Source organism: Carcharhinus amblyrhynchos, chromosome 10, assembly GCF_965287045.1.
Source record: "Carcharhinus amblyrhynchos chromosome 10, sCarAmb.v2.hapA, whole genome shotgun sequence".
Lineage (NCBI taxonomy): Eukaryota > Metazoa > Chordata > Chondrichthyes > Carcharhiniformes > Carcharhinidae > Carcharhinus > Carcharhinus amblyrhynchos.
Genome location: NC_137333.1, coordinates 10,910,036 through 10,929,897, shown reverse-complemented (window position 1 = coordinate 10,929,897; position 19,862 = coordinate 10,910,036). Strand labels below are relative to the sequence as shown.

General features: G+C 43.1%; 1 protein-coding gene across 3 annotated transcripts in view; it reads right to left on the bottom strand.

Annotated features, from left to right (window-relative positions):
- LOC145349533 (LIM domain only protein 7-like) overlaps positions 1–19,862 on the bottom strand; it is a 200,313-nt gene that overhangs the window by 35,936 nt on the left and 144,515 nt on the right. For all 3 annotated transcript variants that reach the window (XM_080198113.1, XM_080198114.1, XM_080198115.1), the window contains 6 exons: positions 16,111–16,231; positions 12,620–12,762; positions 9,504–9,990; positions 4,665–5,123; positions 4,071–4,185; positions 579–740 (listed from right to left, as the gene is read on the bottom strand). In XM_080198113.1, the coding sequence (XP_080054239.1) occupies positions 579–740; positions 4,071–4,185; positions 4,665–5,123; positions 9,504–9,990; positions 12,620–12,762; positions 16,111–16,231 (1,487 nt within the window). The remainder of the gene's footprint in view (positions 1–578; positions 741–4,070; positions 4,186–4,664; positions 5,124–9,503; positions 9,991–12,619; positions 12,763–16,110; positions 16,232–19,862) is intronic.

Genomic DNA, 19,862 nt, shown 5'->3' with positions numbered 1-19,862 from the left:
CTATGAGGAGAGGCTGAATAAACTAGGCTTGTACTCGTTAGAGTTTAGAAGAATGATGGGAGATCTCATTGAGACGTATAAGATGATGAATGGGATGGATAGGATAGAGGTGGAGAGACTCTTCCCGCTCAGAAAGGACAGTAGGACTAGGGGGCACAGCCTCAAGATAAAGGGGGGGCGGTTTAGAACGGAGTTGAGGAAGAACTTCTTCACTCAAAGGGTGGTGAATCTCTGGAATTCTCTGCCCGTTGAAGTGGTGGAGGCTACCTCGCTAAATATTTTTAAGACGCGGGTTGATGGGTTTTTGATAAGAGAGGGGATTAAGGGTTATGGGGAGAGGGCGGGAAAGTGGAACTGAGCCACAACAGATCAGCCATGATCTTATTGAATGGGGGGGCAGGCTCGAAGGGCTAGATGGCCTACTCTTGCTCCTATTTCTTATGTTCTTATGTTCTTATAATCTTAGAGGAGCCTTAACTGTTTCTGACGGGATATTTTCAGAGCTATTTATTCATGGTGCACAGACAGGTTGTATTTGCATGAGTTAGTCAATGCTTTAAAGAGAATTAGGGACTCACTAGAGTTCTCATATCTTCTGATTTCCATATTGAGATTCCCACTTCTGTTTGCATCCTCCATGGCCTCTAACCAATCCTGGTGATCCATGTTGGCTACATTATCACCATTGATAGAAATGATTTCATCACCCACTTCCAATTGGCAATATTTTGCTGGTCCTCCTGGCAAAACACAAGGAGTTCTGGATTGACTGATCCCGTTTTTAAAAAATTAATTGCTACTTTCTACATAAAAGTGGCTTTTCTTAAAGCGTACAAAATATAATTTTATCTCGGAATGAAAACCTGCAATTTATTGGAGCAGGTTGTACAAATAACCTTCAAATGCTCAAGTTCCTAAATTGCACCATTCAAATTTCATGATTAATTCATTCACTGCAATTGAAGGAGTTTTTCCACAACTCGATGCAGTGTTGGCAACGACAGAAGCTACAACATTGCAACTGGTATTAACTCACCAGCTGAGGTAATGTCAGACGGCTCTTTGAAGTTGTAAGTGCTTAGTCAAGATAAAAAGTAAATCATTTGGTGCGCAGATTGTTTATATAGCAATCACCATGTTAGAAATTATTATGTTGTGAACTTCACAGCTGGAATTTGAGTGCATGAGCGCATATCGGTGCATGCAGTGTGCATATGGGGAAGGTGGCACAAAATTAGAAACCTTGCCAGCAGTGCCATTCTCTACAACTACCCACCCCTCACTGCCCCACTGCAATTTAACCTACTGTGGGGGCTGTGTTGGGCTGCCTGTTCACTCAAAAGTTAAGACCCTTAAGATGCCAATTAATGACCTTGCCCCAACGCCACTGGAATTTTATCCACAGCGGAAAAGGCCTAAACTTGTCAATACTATAAATTCAAGTTCAAGGAATACACTCTCTTAAAGGGGGGAGGGGTGCCTCCACATTGGACCTCCCATGGTATCAGAGGTTCCCTCCAAAAAGACAAACCCCCTCTGCATCTCACCGCTCATTTCTTGCCCTTTCCAAGCATGCTGCCAGCCCACACGTCTGTTTGCACCTGCCAGCCTCCAGACTCAACTGTACATTCGGATTCCAATGTGAAATGCCCTCCATCTTGGCTTGGCTGCAGTCCCAGCACTGGCCACCACTCCTGGTGGCGCTGCTGGAGCAAGAGAGCTGCCAGCCATCTAATCACTTGGTACCTCTCAGAGGTGGACTTCCATCTGGTGAGGAGGCCTGCCTTGTGCCAATCAAAGGGCGGTCAGGATTTTAATGGCTGTGGGGAACCAGCAAGTGGAAGTTTGACAGTATCCACTGCCCCCAGAGTCAAATGCAAACCCTCAACAAATTTCAAAGTCTTAGCTAAAAATTTGTCTTTAGTATCCATCAGATTTGTCTTTCATCACATCCAAAATGTCTTTGTTTTAGTTGATTTTCTCCTTTTTTGAGGTTATAAAATAAAATCTTTCATGATTTTCATGTGGTCAACTGCATGACTGTAATGACAAACTTATGGTTCAATAACAGATTGATAAATTTAGCAATATTGGTGGCGATTGCTACTTCAGACCCAAAACTGGCTTTGCAATCAGTCCATCACCGATAAACGTAACCAGGGAGAAAAGGCATCTCTTTCCCTTCCAACATTTGAAAACACAAACACAGCCAAAAACAAAGGGCTGTTTCTTTCTGTCACCTCAAAAGGGGAAATCAGGTAATTGGCTTCACAGCGAAAGTTCAAGAGTTGGATTTTGCTGGCCACCCACAAGTAGGAAAGCAGGTGGGTGCACTTGTGAAATAAGGCACCATGCCAAGAGGACAGTGTACTGCTGCCACACACTCTCAGCACCCAGTGACAACCACCCAATGCCCCCACTACCCCCCCCCCAGATGTGAGGAGTGGCGGGGAGGCATTGGGTGAGTCAACTGTACATAGCCCAATTAATGCCCTTCAGTGGGTCACTCAAGGGCTTCATCCCACTGTTGCTTAGGCTGAATGGGGGAGTGGGGAAGGGCCTGCGCCCAACATGCAGCCTGGTAGGCTTGACTTTTTTAGGCTGGTCAGCAAAAGGGAGATGAGCCTCTTTTCCAGATTCCTGATGCCAATCGGAGTCACACTTACAGTCCAATGGTTTTCCTTTCCTGTGTCCACCAACCACCCCCACTCTCCCCTCGCGGGGATCTTCCAGCTCGGCCCCGGCAAGATCCTGAACTTTCAGCCAGAGGTCCGGTCCAGTCCGCCACTGAACCTCTCCAAAATATCTTCTGGGCAGTACCAACAATGGCCACTGCCCAACAGCACTGTGGTGCACCTACACCACACAACTGCAGCAGTTCAAGAAGGGATCTCACCACCAGCCTCTGAAGGGCAATTACGGATGGGTAATAAACGCTGGTCTAGCCATCAATGCCCGCATCCTATTAAAATGAAATAAAAGGTGGTTGTGCTGGCCAGAAGCTCTCTGGAATGGGGGGCAACTTCCTCTTGGAGGGGGACAAAATCTCACATAATAATTAAAGGCTGACTCACTTAAATATTAAAGTGGGGTGAATTGGCTGAAGGTGAGGCAAGCTTGCCCTGGACATTTACACTGGGATGTAGGGAGTCTGCCCTCAGTGTATAATCCAAGCTTAGGACCATTTGGAGTACTGCTTTTACTTATTTGCTTGTGGCCTGATAGTGATCCTGTCAGCTAAGTACCTGTTCAGCTGAATTATACGAGAGGTTGCCAGGAAGGTTTCATTAGAATGAGAATGCTGGCCTACTTTAACTACAGTGTGTGTGTGTGTGTGGGTGGGTGTGCGTGTGTAGGTGTGGGTGGGTGTGTGTGTGTAGGTGTTGGTGGGTGGGTGGGTGAGTGTAGGTGTGTAGCAGCACTGAGCTGACACGATCTGCAGGTAATAAACTCAAATCCTGCTTTTCATTTATCACTGCTGGCATCAAAACTAAACAGGCCTTCAGCAATCAATTAGACCAGTTTCATTAAGCTTTTTAAAAAGGCAGAGGGCAAGCAAACACATTCTACTTCCCAATATTACCTTGCTGCACCATTGCCGAATAGTGTTCCCCAGACTGTGCTAGGGAGAATAGAAACATAACTGCCAAGGGAAGTGACGATAAGTACATTTTGCAAAACAAGTTGTGCAAATATTAAGAGAGCCTGCATCGAGTTGACAGACATGTTTCCGAAGTATCACAAGTAAACAAACCATATGAAAGCTGAATCGGTCAGCCGATAAGAGATTAAGCATTGCATTCTGCGACTGTGGAATGATTTCCTTTGTGTCAAAATCCGGATGCAATTTCACTTGATTGGTTTTCTCTGATATTTATTTTTGTTCAATAGATTCCTACATGGGAGAACGACCTTTACATCATAAATCATTCATGGTCATCAACTAAAGCTAGCATGACTGTTGCCACAGTCACAGAACGAGAGATGCGAAATCCAGATACTACAGACTCCTGCACCAAGACAATACTCAAAGTGTCCATTACAATTTTTTAAAAAAACAATGTAGTTACCTTGTTCGACTGACTTGACAGTAGCACCGGTGGCACTCCAAGCGACCGCAAACCCAAAGTCCCGATCACTGTTTGGTTTCTGATTGATAACTACTCGTGTGTTACTGTACTGTCCCTAAAAAAATTTAAAAGCATTTAACACTGATAGCAGAACAAACATCAATTAACATTTCCTGGAAAGCCAATCTAATAAATCAGTCTGATTGATCTTTTCCACGACCCCCGCAAACATCCACAGGCATGACCGGAATGTCTGGGAACTCTTTGTAAATGAGCAGTTCGAAGGCTACAAAAAAAAAACTATTCCCAAATGACAGAACCTAGTTTCTGGCAGCTATTTCCCTGATACAGACACCCAGTGGGGAGAAATGGCTCTCTACGAATGCCGCTACGAAGAATGGGTTTTGTCATGCATTTTACTGTCAGGTTGGTTATGTACGCTGTTACATCATTTTGTGATTAATCAGTCAAAGAATAATTAGCCCAGGAGGTTGTTTTGTTTCAAAAGAGTGCCCTTGTACATGCAGTCAAAGGAGACAGTCACATTACCAGACTGACTTCAAATGCACATAGTAACCTACTTTCCAGACTTACCTGTTGCATGGCTGCTGTGGTAACCTTGTCTTTAGGCAGGCTTGTTGTTTTCGTAAAAGAATTCATTGTTACTGAGCCGGAAGTAGTGTCGGGCTTTGACTCATGGGGGAGGCTGCTCTTAATAAGGGATGGAGTCTCTTTCTCCTCTTCTTCCTCCTCCTCCTCATTACTACTAATTACAGAACTGGCTTGTGATTGGTCATCGTCTTCTGGTTTTGATAACAGGTTGCTGCTGGTGTACACATCTCTTTCTGGTCTTGAGGAAAGGTTAACCTGCGCTGACTTCTTTTCCTCCATTCTCGCAGGAGGACTGACCCACTTGGTTCCCTCTTCCTTTGCTGAGAGCTCACTCCTATCCTTGGATCCTCCTGCTTCTAGCTTCGCAAAGAAACTTGGCGTGGCCTGGACATTTTTTGAATCATTCACATCTCCGTTAAATCGGGATGGCCCATCCCGCTGCTGAAAAGGACAGAAAGGAATACCTTAGCTAACTTTCTCCAGCGCCTAACAAAAACATCTTTCGACAACAGACTCAATACCAAAATAGCTTACACTGCACTGACTGTTGGCAGTAATAGATATGATGGAATACTGGAATTTAGGAAGGAGTTAGCAAACCACTGACCTACATAACAAACTGGCAAGGTATACAGCATTACTTGGATAACGTGAACAACAGAATTAAATAATGTTCTGTTTTTCTTCCGAACTACCAGTCTCTGCCGTCAATTGAGTTCCATTTCTTCACAATCTTCGCACGTGAGGCAGTGCATTTCCAAAAGCTATTCAACTGCAGGACACCTCACAACCAGGCCTAATCCTCTCGTCACAAAATATCCAGAGAAATACATTTTTGACAGGGCTCCCAAGGAGCGATCAGGAACAATTTGAGCCGATTTCTTCCCCTCCCTACTCCAGGGAGGGGAGACTCAATTGTCATCGAAGTTTACAGCATGGAAACAGGACCTTCAGCCCAACTTGTCCATGCTGCCCTTTTTTTTTTAAAAAGTCACTGAGCTAGTCCCAATTGCCTGCATTTGGTCAATATCCCCCATACCAATCTTAAAAAACACTTAGACAGTTGTATGTGTAAAAGACAAATTTGTATCCGCCTCTACCACTTCCGGCAGCTTGTTTCAGACATTCACCACTCAAAGAATTGCCCCTCTGTACCCTTTTATATCTCTCCCCTCTCACCTTAAACTTATACCCTCTAGTTTTAGATTCTCCTAACTTTGGGAAAAGATGTTGACTATCTACCTTATCAATGATCCTCATTATTTTATAAGCCTCTATAAGGTCATCCCTAAGCCTCCTACACTCCAAGGAAAAAGGTCCCAGTCTACCCAGCCTCTCCTTATAACTCACACTGTTGTATCCCATCTCTGCTTCTTAAAATTCCCTCACAAAGACTTTATAATCTCAAACAGAGCGTACTATGGATTGAGTGCACCGCCGAACTACTTAGTAAGGGATTAAGCCAACCTGACTTCACCTCAGAGAAGCAGCCAACACAAAGTGACAGTCTGATTATGAACCTTTATGCAGCAATAGATTTCTATACTGGAGTAGCAATTAAAACAATGACTACCTTTACACATCAACTACGAAACCCAGCCCTAATTTTATTCCAAAATCTTGGGTATTAGAACAATAAAAACATTTAGAACATAAGAAATAAGAGCAGGAGTAGGCCATCTAGCCCTTCGAGCCTGCCCCGCCATTCAATAAGATCATGGCTGATCTGTCGCTGCTCAGTTTCACTTTCCCGCTTTCTCCCCATAACCCTTAATCCCTTCTCTTATCAAAAACCCATCAACCCGCGTCTTAAAAATATTTAGCGAGGCAGCCTCCACCACTTCAACGGGCAGAGAATTCCAGAGATTCACCACCCTTTGAGTGAAGAAGTTCCTCCTCAACTCCGTTCTAAACCGCCCCCCTTTTATCTTGAGGCTGTGCCCCCTAGTCCTACTGTCTTTTTTGAGCAGGAAGAGTCTCTCCACCTCTATCCTGTCCATCCCATTCATTCATAGGTCATGGGCATCGCTGGGTGGCCAGCATTTATTGCCCATCCCTAGTTACCTGAGTTCAGTTGAGAGTCAACCACACTGGTGTGGCTCTGGAGTCAGATGTAGGCCAGACCATATAAGGACAGCAGATTTCCTTCCCTGAGGGACATTAGTGTACCAGATGGGTTTTTCCGACAACTGACAAGTTTCATGGTCATCAGTAAATCCTTAATTCCAGATTTTTTTTTATCAAATTCAAATTCCGCCATCTGCCATGGCAGAATTCGAACCCGGGTCACCAGAACATTGGCTGAGTTTCTGAATTTTTAGTCTAGTGATAATACCATTGAGCCATCGCCGCCTCAAGGGTTTAGGTTGAAAACCTGTGCTTATGCGTGAACAAATCATTGGATGATGTAAAAACCTTATCTGAAGCTGCAACTTGGACAAATTTTACACTCGCACATCTTTGGGATTTTTGATATGTTAAGAAACTAAGTTAAAATAAGGTACTTGGAGGATTTCAGATGTTATTCTTGTACCTCCCAATTGTTTTTCCCTGCTATAAATATAGGGCAAATCACACCACCACCTCTTAAGGGAAAGAATTGCAAATGCCAAATTTCAGTGCCTTCAGCTTAAACAGGGTGAGAAACAGCCCTAAACAAAGAGAAACCATTGCATTCTTTGCAAGCTGTTCCCAGCTTTGCCAGGGGCTGCACCTGTTCGCAAACTTCCAAGTGAAGCACAAATGGCCATTTAACTCCATTCCAATTGTGAGAGTGGGTAACGTGAAGCTAATTACCTGACAATGGGACAAGCGCAGTTCAAAACCTGACTGGAGATCCACCAAATTGCTTAAGCCTTTCAGCACAGGGAATTAAAATAGGTCAGACTGGGAAACATTAATGAACCCAGCCTGCAAAGGGAGGGGCCAGAACATGGTTCACGATACTGACACTTGAACAGTTCTTTATTTAGCAAATAGTTTGCATTTCATCTGGCAGCCCTTGGAAGAAAGAAAGAGGCCCCTTCTGGTCCCCACCCTCTCCAGGCAAAATATTTGGGCGTTTGCATGCCAGAGTACTTGTTAAGATCCAGGAAGATGACGGCTATGCAGGAGTTAAAAGCTACGAACAACAAGGACTGTCGGCTAACCAGTACTCTGCTGCCTTGAATTGATACAGCCCATTAAAATAAAATGAGATGTGGACTGAAGGGGCAGCACGGTGGCACAGTGGTTAACACTGCTGCCTCACAATGCCAGGGACCCGGGTTCGATTCCGGCCTCAGGTCACTGTGTGTGTGTAGAGTTTGCACTTTTTTTCTCCCTGTACCTGTGTGGGTTTCCTTCGGGTGCTCCAGTTTCCTCCCACCCTCCAAAGATGAGCGGGTTAAGTTGATTGACCATGCTAAATTGACCCTAGAGTCAGGGGGATTAGCAGGGTAAATGTGTGGGATTACAGGAATAGGGCCTGGGTGGGATCGTGGCCGTTGCAGACTCGATGGGCCAAATGGCCTCCTTCTGTACTGTAGGGATTCTACGAAGGCAACTCATAGCAGATTAAAACTGAGCCAGGGCACAAGCTCCTTTGAAAGATGGAATGGCCCATTTAAAAAGATGCTGATGTTCTCACTATGAGGCTTGAGCTTTAACACTTCGCTTGGTGCCTGCACATTTTCACTCAAGTTTTTCCATGAGTATGTATTCAACACAGAAATGACAGATTCGATATTGATACGTGCCCCACAGCACAGCACTTCACACTCTGTAAAAATAGAACACTGATTGCGGCCTCTGGCATCCACAGATGCTAAAACCATCAGTCTCTGTATAGTGCCAGTAAAGATGGGCAACTCACCACTGCTCCAAACCCTTGTCAACTAATCTGACTTTACTTGGATCTTGTATCAAGGATGGTATTTTTGTGGGGGAGGGCAGGGCATTTGCAAAAGAAACACGGGTGTTTGTGGGGGTGGGCAGAACTAGATGACTCAATGATTAAAAATAAGTTTATTTATTTATTAGTGTCACAAGTAGGTTTACATTAACACCACATTGAAGTTACTGCGATAATCCGCTACATTTTCCAGACAAATATTCATTTATCTGGAATTTGCGGACGCCAGTTTTAAAAAAGCGTAATTCAAAGCTTACAACATTGCCTGTCTCTCTTCTTGAAGAATTGAAATACAAAATAAAAAGCAACAAAAGAAAAAAGAAAATTGCAAATGCTGGACATCTGAGGTAAGACAGAAATTGCAGTGAAGAGGCAACAGCACCAGAGAGGTTAACTGGCTCCTTCCCTTCACAAATGCTTCCTGAACTGAATGTCTATTGGCATGTTCTGATCTTGGGTTACATATTGAAATGCCACAATAGGGTGTGGGTTTACATATGCTGTTACAATTGGAAATGTGTTTGCACAATGCCAACCGGAAAATTGGGTGTAGTGGTTTGGTAGTTTTAAGCTTCTGCATCAAGTGGTGCAAAAATGGTCTAAATTCTGCAGCATTGTTCAGTGAAAACATGTAAATATCTGCACAGCCTCGTCAGAAACAGCAGTGAAAGCTCAGAGTAAGAGTTTTACACCAGCATCAACATACTAAAGGAGAATGAATAGAGAGAAATCTATCTGGCTGCTAAGTTGCAGATCCAACGAGAACTGGTTTATTGCTGATAAATAATGAAGCCATTCGCAACTCGAGACCTTGAGCACTTCTGAAAGGGAACCGCTCCGATCCAATACTCTTAACTCAAAACAACAGAGACCCCGAGACACGTTTACTTAAAAAAAGAGACAAACGGGATTTATCCAGAGCAACTTACCGGATGGGACCGAGAGAGAGAGGAAAGTCTTTTAGATTGTGTACCGTAGGGTCTTGGTACGACTACAGGTGCAATCCTGGACACGTCAGGTGCTTGGTAATTCCGTGGCAGAGAACTTGAAACCCGGGTCTGTTCCGTTTTGGAATCCAGTGCGTGGCGGGCATAGAAAGGAAGAGGGCTTTGTTTTCCTGACATGTTATTGACCGTGCTTTTCAACTCCGATGCCTGGGTCTTTGAGGCTTGAGGCGGAGGTGCTGAGGAAACCGTCTCAAGCCTCTGGGAGGTCTTTGGGGCTCGAGTTGGAGGTGCTGAGGAAACTGCCTCAAACCTCTGGGAGGTGTAAGGGATTTCACTTTCCACAGTGTAACTCCTCGCAAACGAACGTCTTGGGGGCTTTGTTTCTTCAGCAAACACTTCTTCGTCCGAGGAGTTCAGCTTTCTGTAGTCAGTTTGGTCGCCGCTGTATGATCCCTGCTGTCTGAGTTCCCTGCGAGGGAGAGGACGATTTGGAAAGGGAAAAAAAAAAGAGCAGAAACACCTCATTAGACTGAATGCGAAATTGAGATGATAAGTAGGTGTGGTCGGCGAAACTATTTAGTCAGGTTGTAATTTGCACGCAGTGGGACAACGGAGGAAAGTTCAGACAAACTGCAAAACTAGTCAGCTTCAAGATAATTAGTGTTGTGTTACAATCCCCACCCCCCTACAAAAGGGACTTGAAATCAGAGTGAATGGCTGTTTGCCTTACATTTTCAGCAACATGGGACAACAGTACCATCGACTTTCTGTGTACTTTCAATTCAATACAGCAGGATCTGAACTTCAGATGCCTTGCAAAGGAAATAAAATCCAATCCTAAAGAAAAATGCGACCGCACATTTCCCTTCCATCTGTTAAGCTTTATGCTTTAATGAGCAATGTCCAAAGTATTTCAAGTACCGATAAAAACACTCCAGATTTAACTCGATGGTCTGCTGTCACCTCCCTAACATTTCTCCAAAAGCCCCAACTTTATTTACATCAGTTGACAGACATGTTTAAGCCACTTAACACACAAATTAAATAATTCCAAATCCATCACTTTCTTCTCAAAAATCAAGCAAAAGTTCCAAGAGATACCAGACGCCACACAATACAACTGATTTAAGAGATAAATCCATGCAAATTCAGTTTTATAAATGGTCAATTTAGAGGGTTACAGTTATAGACCCTGATCAGAATCCTGCTGAGGTAAATAGTTAGCAAGCAATATTTTACCAAACTTTTAATAAGCCAAAATTTTCCAGATACTCCAGCTTTATACACACGTCAGAATTCAGCACGTCATTACGCACAACAAAGCTTTATTTTGGCTACGACTGGCTGATAATAAAAGCAATTCTCCAAAGGTAACTCATAGAATTTTAGAGGGACCCTTTAGATTTCACGTTCATGCTGCTATAAAACTTCAAATTAGAGGGGAAAATCTGAATCTGCAAACCTCAAAATTTAAAATCAAACAGCAGATTTACTTTTGTTGGAAAGATTAATAGATCATTACGCTGACAGGATTGCTTAGATGTTACCCAGCCTTTTTTTTTGCTGATTATAAGCCTACATATCCTGTAAGTTCCTTTAGCATCCCATTCCACTAATCCATCCAAAATACTGCACGACAGCTAGCCTCCAAATACCACATCGTCACTGCAGCGAATAAATGTGAAAGCTGAACCCAACTTTTCCTTGCCTAGTCGTCTTTCAAAAGCAAAGACGACAATTTAACCCTTTAGGGATAAATGTGTTTCCTTGCACTGTGCTGCACACATAAGGTGTGCAGATTTTGTAACGGGCGTCTTCCAGCAGAGATGGAAACAAATACAAAACAGCCATGAAAGCAAGACTAGTCTTATAAGTTTGATACCAGAAATATCAGTACGTATTTTAGATAAAATGAAAGCTCTAAAGTAGCTTTCCATTTTTAACATGGCTTGTGGGGAGCTAGCACTATAAAACTACTACCTGTACACGCACACTGAACAGAGTACAGTGACAGATAAAAATGTATATCGAATTCAGCTACCAAACAATGACTCTTAGATATGGATATCATAGAATCCCAAAAGTGCAAGATGAGGCCATTTGGCCCATCAAGTCTGCATCGATCACAATTCCTCCCAGGCCCTATCCCCATAACCATACCTATTTATCCTGTTACTGTCAAGGGGGTTAAGGGGTAATTTAGTATGACCAATCTTCGGACTACGGGAGGAAACCAGAGCACCCCAAACAGACACGGGGAAAATATGCAAACTCCGCACAGACAGGCAGTCACCCAAGCTGGGAATCGAACTCCTGGCGCTGTGAGGCAGCAGTACTAACCCACGTGCCACCCGGGAGGAAATGATCAACCCATTCACTCCACTGTCACAAATTCTTGGATGCATCTGGTTCCAAAGGGGCAGTTTATGTGTATTTCATTGTTGCCAAGGTTACGCTAACAGGCAAGCAAAGATCAACGATCTACCGGATGTTATCCCCGATGGTGAAGTGCACCAAAAAGGTATGCTGCTTCTTAACGGCCATGTGGTACTACCAGCTGCCAACCACCAAGGCCTTCAGCAGGCCAACCAAAACCATGGACTCCTAGGGGGGGCTTTAGCAAACTTATTCGTCATTGTTGGCTTTGTAGCCTTTGCCTACGTAGTGAAGTATGTGTTACGAAGCATAGCACAAGAATAAAGCTGCTGAAGAGACCAAATTGTTGCAAACAAATCAGACTCCTTTTGGGAAAGATGTTGCAGAAGGGGAAGGCTTAAGGCTGTGCGCTGGAGTGATGTAATTAAAATTACATTTGTATACATACCAAAAAAAAAAGTGCCCAATTAGAACCTATGGTTTTCTTTCACAAATGTATGGATCAATGGGGCTAAGAAATAGTTCAAGAATGCTTCCCCACCATTCATAGTGAAACAACTAAGAGACACCTCCAAATGACAAGGCAAAACTTGGTATCTTTTTAAAATATAAAAAACAATGAGGCAAGTGAGCCAGCTGCAGAGCCCATGAGCAATATCCTGCACCGTGGCAGAGATTTATCAGGGCAATTCAAAAAAATGTTGAGAGACTTCCTGGGTTACCTGTCTTTCTGCATTTTTTGGAATGTCTTTGTGGGCTTGGAATTCTCGCCACTCGTTACTTTCTCAATTTCCTCCCTCTCGTCCTTCTTTCTCTGCAGGTCCGAAGTGAAACTTTTGCGCCGGTTTTTCCACTTGGCTAAGTCCTGGTCACGTTTTTCAAAACAACAAAATGCAAAGAATAAAAATTACTAAACATTTCTACCAACCTCATCAAGGGAAATGCAGAACTACAAGGAGGGGGATTTATATGCAACTTGGACACAAATGTACACATGGGTGCTCCTTCCCACTAGATCCAAATGCATTATTCATAAACTATTATATACCTCTCACAAAATACACACTAAGATCAGCTGAAAGAAAGGCATCTTGCCTGACTTTTCTAACTTCAAAATGGCTGACACGAACAGGCTATAGGCTCCTCTTCGCAAAGACTGTCTACAAAGCTATTATTTACCCAAAGCCATACCAGTAATTTCAGCTTACCACTAAGCACCCATCAATACCTTGGGGTCTTTTAAGAGACTTCTGGATGAGTACATGGGATTTAATGGGATTGAGGGTTTTACATATCCCTACCTACCAGGCCTATGATCGGTGCAACTTGTGGGCCGAAGGGCTTGTTTGTGCTGTAATGTTCTATGTTCTAATATAGATGACGGCACCTTCAAGATTACTGATGGGCAGCTAGGCTAGTGAGTGGCCTGCATGGATGGCCCTCCTTCTCAGTGGGCTGCAAGGTTGAAATCGGGCAAGTTCACTAACCATGACCCCATAAGACTGAATATATTTAATCACACCAAACACTTCATAGTTATAGAAAATACTTATCTGTTTATATATTAATAGAATTGTTGCAAAAATACTGTACCTTGTGTCATGTTTCTGGTGCTGGATTTGTTTTAAACAGTCCCTTCTATTTATCAGCGCTGCTTTATCTATAGCCAGCGTCCTTTGTTGTTACTGCAGCAGCATAATTGATTAATTGATCACAATTGCTGACATGTTTGTTTTAATCCAGACAAAAGGAGGGCTGTTATGTTAGTGTTTTTCACTGGGGTCTTTCAGAGTAGGGTCTTGACAAAAAAGAGTCATGTGATTGGGCAGAGCGAGGCTCAAAGAGAGAAACCTTGCTGATTGGGATCTGTAGAGAGAAGAAATAGCTCTCTGCCTGTCACTTTCTCTCTTTGGATTTGAAGACTTGGATCTGTCAAAAAATAGGTTTCTTTCTCTGAGGTTCTGCTGCTTGAAGGTAAATCTCTCTGGAAACTGCCATATGGGAGTCAGAAGACAGGCGTCTGTCTATATCTCTGTCCAAGGCGTTAAATGGCTGGAAATCTAACATCCACATGAGCTTATCTGTTTTTGGTGTTTACTGGTTCTGAAGGGTAGACGGATGTCAAGGAGATATTGCTTAAATTGGAACTGTAGAGATAGTTAGCTGTTAAGAATTATACCTTGTAACGTTTAATTAATTTCAACTGGTAAAAGCTGATTCTTTGTTATATTTTAACTGTGTTAATAAACTTGTTTTAATAAAAGATTCCTTGTGGGCCAATTGAATCATACCAGGAGTGAAACACCATATATGCTTGTCCTAATGCCAAAATCAAAGAAAGTTGGGGGTTTAGGCTAACTTCATAAAATATCTTGGAGATTCTGGTATGGTTCATAACACTATCAACTTCCAGATGGTAAAGATCAAAGAAATGTTTACAATTTGGACACAGAGGGAGCACAATGTTGAGAGCAGTCAGCGTACGCCTCATTTCACGTCCCCTCGCTTTATATGCATACCACCTCAGTCATATTGGTAGGAAAAAAGAACATGGACTGAAACTAGCAGAACGTGGCAATCCTGCGCATGGGCAACGATCAACAAAATGTCCCATGGGCCGCAGTCAGAGCCCAGAGGGGTCACAGGTTTCCTGCCACTGCGCAAGATTGATGGGTATTCAGTGATAACCAGAGAGACAAAAAAATTGCAGTACTAAACCGTGCTCAAAAAATAAAATCTTCAAATTTTTCAGAAACCAGAGCAGGAATCCCCTCAATCTGGTTTCCAATGTGGAGTGCCATAGGCGTAGACAAAGGTCATGGGTGGAAGAGGGGACTCAAAATGTTAAAATGGCGGCGTGGGCTTGTTGGGCCGAAGGGCCTGTTTCCCATGCTGTGTTGTTCTTTGAATTCTCCAGTCCCATTCGCCCCACCACCAGCGGGACTGGAGAATCCCAGCCATGAATGAGGTTGGAGAATTCCAGTCAAGGCTTTGAGTTTTAGAATCATAGAATCCTACAATGCAGAAAGAGGCCATTTGGCCCATCAAGTCTGCACCAGCACCAATCCCACCCAGGCCCTATCCCCAAAACCCCAAACATTTGCTCTAGCTGGTTCCTCTGACATTCTAAAGGGCAATTTAGCATAGCCAATCCACCTAACCCGTAAAATCTTTGGACTGTGGGGGGAACCTGGAGCACGCGGAGGAAACCCACACAGACACGGCAAGAATGTGCAAACTCCACACAGACTGTGACCCAAGCCAGGAATCGAACCTGGGTCCCTGGCGTTGTGAGGCAGCAGTGCTAACCACTGTGCCACCATGACGCAGCAGGCAAAGCCTGTATTGTGAAAGTTAATAGGATATTATCATGCAGTTTAGGTCATTTATGGAAAAGGACGAGGAGCAATCTAGCATAAAAATTACTTAATTGGAGGAGGGCCAATTTCATCGGGACAAGAACGAATCTGACCTGACTAAATGGGAATCAAAGATTCCCAAACTGATGAAGGAACAATGTGTTATTGTTAAAAGAGGACACGGCTCAGTTACAGCTGAGGTACATTTCCATGAGGGGAAAATGATAGGACAACCTCAGCTCACTGGCAACACAGAGACACTGCTGTCTCACAGCCCCAGGGACCTGGTTCAATGCCAGCCTTGGGTCACTGCCTGTGCCAAGTCTGCGCGTTCTCTCTGTGTCTGCATGGGTTTCGTCCGGGTGCTCCAGCTTCCTCCCACACTCCAAAGGATGTGCGGGTTAGGTGGATTGTCATGCTTAATTACCCATTCCTGTCATAGAGACTAGATAGAGTAAACACATGGGGTTATGGGGATAGGTGGGATTGTGGTAGGTGCAGATTTGAGGCTGAACAGTCTCCTTCTACTCTGGAGGATTCTATTGATAATGAGCTGACATTTGAAAGGTTGGTTATAGCTGAAGTTAATAAAGTCACCAGAATTGGACAGGATGCATCCAAGTATGTTGAGGGAAGGGTGGATTTGTGGCCACGATCTCTCAGCCCTCCACGGATTAAGCCAAACATCTGTGGGTTGTTATGGACCCAATTTAAAATTACAAAGGACCGTTTGAAAAATTTCTAGCCAAAGAAGCCATTTTCTCAGTTGGGTTGCGGGCGGAACCTGCAGCTATCACAGTGGCTGAGTGTTTAAAAACGGGGCGAGCTTGAGAAAAAAAGACAGCTTAACTCACGTTCTGCCATTGCTGGTCCTGCTCACGCAGAGTAACCTTTAATCGCTGCAACTCCTCGTATCGCAAGGCCCTAGCAGCTTCACTGGAATAGTCAGCAGACACGTCGTTGAGTGACTTGCTCCTAAATTGAAAAGGATATACTCAATAGCCATTGGGAAAAGAAAAACAAGAATCAATGGAGGTTCATCGCAGACTAGAGCATTAATCACTGACTTGGGAGAAAAATAGTTCCATTATGTACAAATGAGCAGTTTGACTGGAGCATGGCGCTGTTTGTTTACATAATTATGCTATTACGTCTCACAGTATAATTACAAGAATACACAGTATCTAATCAACTAAGTAGTAGTTTTCTCTGGAAAATGAAATACTGTGCACAATTAGCCAAGAAATTCAACTACCGCCTACTTTCAGTATGGCTCCAGCGTAACAGTGCCATTAAATATTTGATGCTAACCTTCGGGGCATTTAGATTTAATGGTAGCGCAATTTAACACAATAAAGGCCATCAATCAATTCCACTAAATATCACTAAAGGATTGAGTAGCATTAATGGTCTTGGTTGAAATTCATCAGTTACGTCAAATTCACAAACCATCGGATTCCCGTTTTGCTTGCAAGGATATTTCGGTGAGGTGAAACCCCAGATATACGTAGATTGGTGCACTGCGAACCATTTTTAAAAAAAAACACCCTAAGAACTATGAGTGGAAATTTACCAACATACGCAAGACCCATTTGAACTGGAATCTGGCATGGTATTGTTATCTAGACCAGTGATTCTCAACCGGGGGGTGGGGGGGGAGGTGGTGGTGGACTCTCAGGATGATTTCTAGAGAGTCTGCCAAAGATAACAAGGAAACGTGTAGAAGAATACACAACGTATGCCCGTTAATTAGCTGCTTACTACTGGGCAGAAATAACCTGGGTGAGTTTGACTACCTGAAAAGGGTCACACATTCAGAATCTCATTTACCCAATGACGCGTTTTGGAATGTTTCAATTACACAAAAAGATGCTTTACATCTAAGATCAGCCTGCCAGGATTGAGGGACCAACCACAAAGGGTTCGATCATCTGATATTGGCCACCTCTTCTTCATGGTGGCCAGGCATACGCGAGGAGGAGTTTGACTGGCAATGGTGAAGGGGGAGGATTTAGTACATCTGATTGATAAAAAATTATAGTGGATTATGCAACGTTGATTCAGTGTTAGTATTTGCATTTCTTTTTTTAAATGTGCTTTCTTTGGGAAGGAAAGCCTTGTGACATTACATTTGAACGTTGGCTTGAGAATTAAAGGGAAAGTTATTCACATGTTCCGCTTTTATAACCAAAAGGTTGAAAAAATTACTAGATGCCAGATATTGAATAAACCTCAACGCCATGGACCATCAAATGGATGTGTGGTAATCAAAGCCATTTCATTGTACTTTTCACGACCCACCAGACATCTCAAAAGTGTTTCACCGCAATAAAATACTCACTCGGTATAGTCAGCCTTATACTGTGGGAAACTGCTAATGGCAACTAATTTGTACACTGCAAGTGTCCCCAAAACAGCAAAGTGATAATGACCAGATTATCAGTTTGAGTGATGTTGACCGAGGAATAAGTAATGGCTAGGGCTTTGTGGCTAACTCCTGTTCTTCAAGACAGTATCAATCACAGTGCTACAATGGACTGTCCGGTGTCCTCATGCGTTTAGCTAAATCTTTGTACTTAAGCCCTTAACTGGGGACTTGCACACAGAAGCTTGTAACCAAGAGGTGGAGTGCTACCATCTAAACTACAGCTGATATGCTGAGGGGTGTTGTTCAGTAATAGTATCAAATTACACATTAAGCAAGCATAACAAAAACAATAAAAATATTTATTTAATTATAGCACTCATTTTTTTAATACTTGTGGTTTAGGGAGTCTATGGATTTCTTATAACATGAGAAGGGTGGAGCTCATCAGCAAAGGTTGAGAAATGTCCTGGTTTGGACATTTTAAGTTTAATCTACTGAAAACAAATGCATGGTCACATCAGACACCAGGGTCCAATATGGCAAATAATAGGTATCATGGTGGCACAGTGGTTAGAACTGCAGCCTCACAGCCCAGGGACCTGGGTTCGACTCCCAGCTTGGATCACTATCAGTGCGGAGTCTGCACATTCTTCCCGTGTCTGCATGGGTTTCCTCCTCATTCTCTGGTTTCCTCCCACAGTCTAAAAGATAATGCTGGTAAGATGCATTGGCCATGCTATATTCTGCCTCAGTGTACCCGAACAGGCGCTGGAGTGTGGCGACAGGGGATTTTCACAGTAACTTCATTGCTGTGTTAATGTAAGCCTACTTGTGACACTAATAAATAAACGTTTTTAAAAATACCTGACAGTTTTCTGGAATTCCCCACTCCCAGTGCTAAAACAAATGTTTCTAATGCCTTGGCAAAAAAACATGCCACTCCTCCATAAAATACCAGAACCTCTAAAGCTTCCTCTACATTAGTGTGTCTGCTTCTGCTGGACAATTTAACAGAATTCAGAAACTAAAATTATCCGGACATGCCGCTAAGCTAATAGAAAGTTGAACTTCAGCAAGAGTGTGAACATACTTACTCAGGAAATGTTTGGTGGTTTAGCATGTCAGAATATTCCTGTAATTTCAATGTGTTTGAATAATTTTAATTTAAAGAGCAACATGCCATTAATTACTTAATTAATACTGAAACACGTGACTGGACATTTTAAAAAAAGAATCAATTGAAATAGAGATTTAGAATACACTATTCGGTCAGATAGAAATGTGTGCCTGGAGTCAGTATCAGATAGAGGACAAGGAACATACAATGGATGACCAACTAATATTTGGTGATGGTCCCTAACTAGTATGGGCCCCAAGAATAATCACTAATTAGAAAATGTAAGTGGCATGTACGACCGCAGTAGCTAATTAAAAAACAGATCAAAAGTTATTACTTCACTGGACCACAATCATATACCCACAATAGTAAGTTTGTATATTGAGTTCATGTCAGTGTTGTGTCCGGATGCAAACCTTTTGAATGCTTACTGTGGGATTCAAGATGCATGTTACAATTGCACAGCTATAAGTGACCACAAGAATAGGACATACCGTCAGCCAAAGTCAAATCAAGCTGCAAAAAAGCCAAACATTGCTTTGCATCTGTTCCCCCAAGCCAACTGCAATGTGCAACTATCTTTGACCATCACCACATAGCATGCCAGCGACATTAGTTGCAGATCATACTCCAGCAGCTGCGACACTGACATGGGGCACTCCTCAATTAGCACTGGTTTTGCAAGGAACTACTAATAATTTGTTGAAACAATGAGAAGGATTTGGATACGATCAATGTACTGTGATATTAAAGCAGAATATATCATCCACTTATAGCCCTGAAAATTTTAAAACTGGCGGATGCTTAAAAGTGATCATAGAATCCCTACAGTGCAGAAGGAGGCCATTTGGCCTGCACTGTCAACAATCCCACCTAACCCTGCATATTTATCCTGCTAATCTCCCTGACACTAAGGGTCAATTTAGCATGGCCAATCCACCTAGCTTTCAAGGCTGTCATTGAAACACCTCACAAGAAATTTCTGAAACACTAGCTCAGCTCATTTTACCAATGAACTTGCATAATCCTGTCCTTTGTATTTAGATACATCAAGAAGCCTAGAAGATTGCAGGAGCTGCAGAGGCAGCTTCCTACACAAAGGAAAATGGCAGTGTCTAATG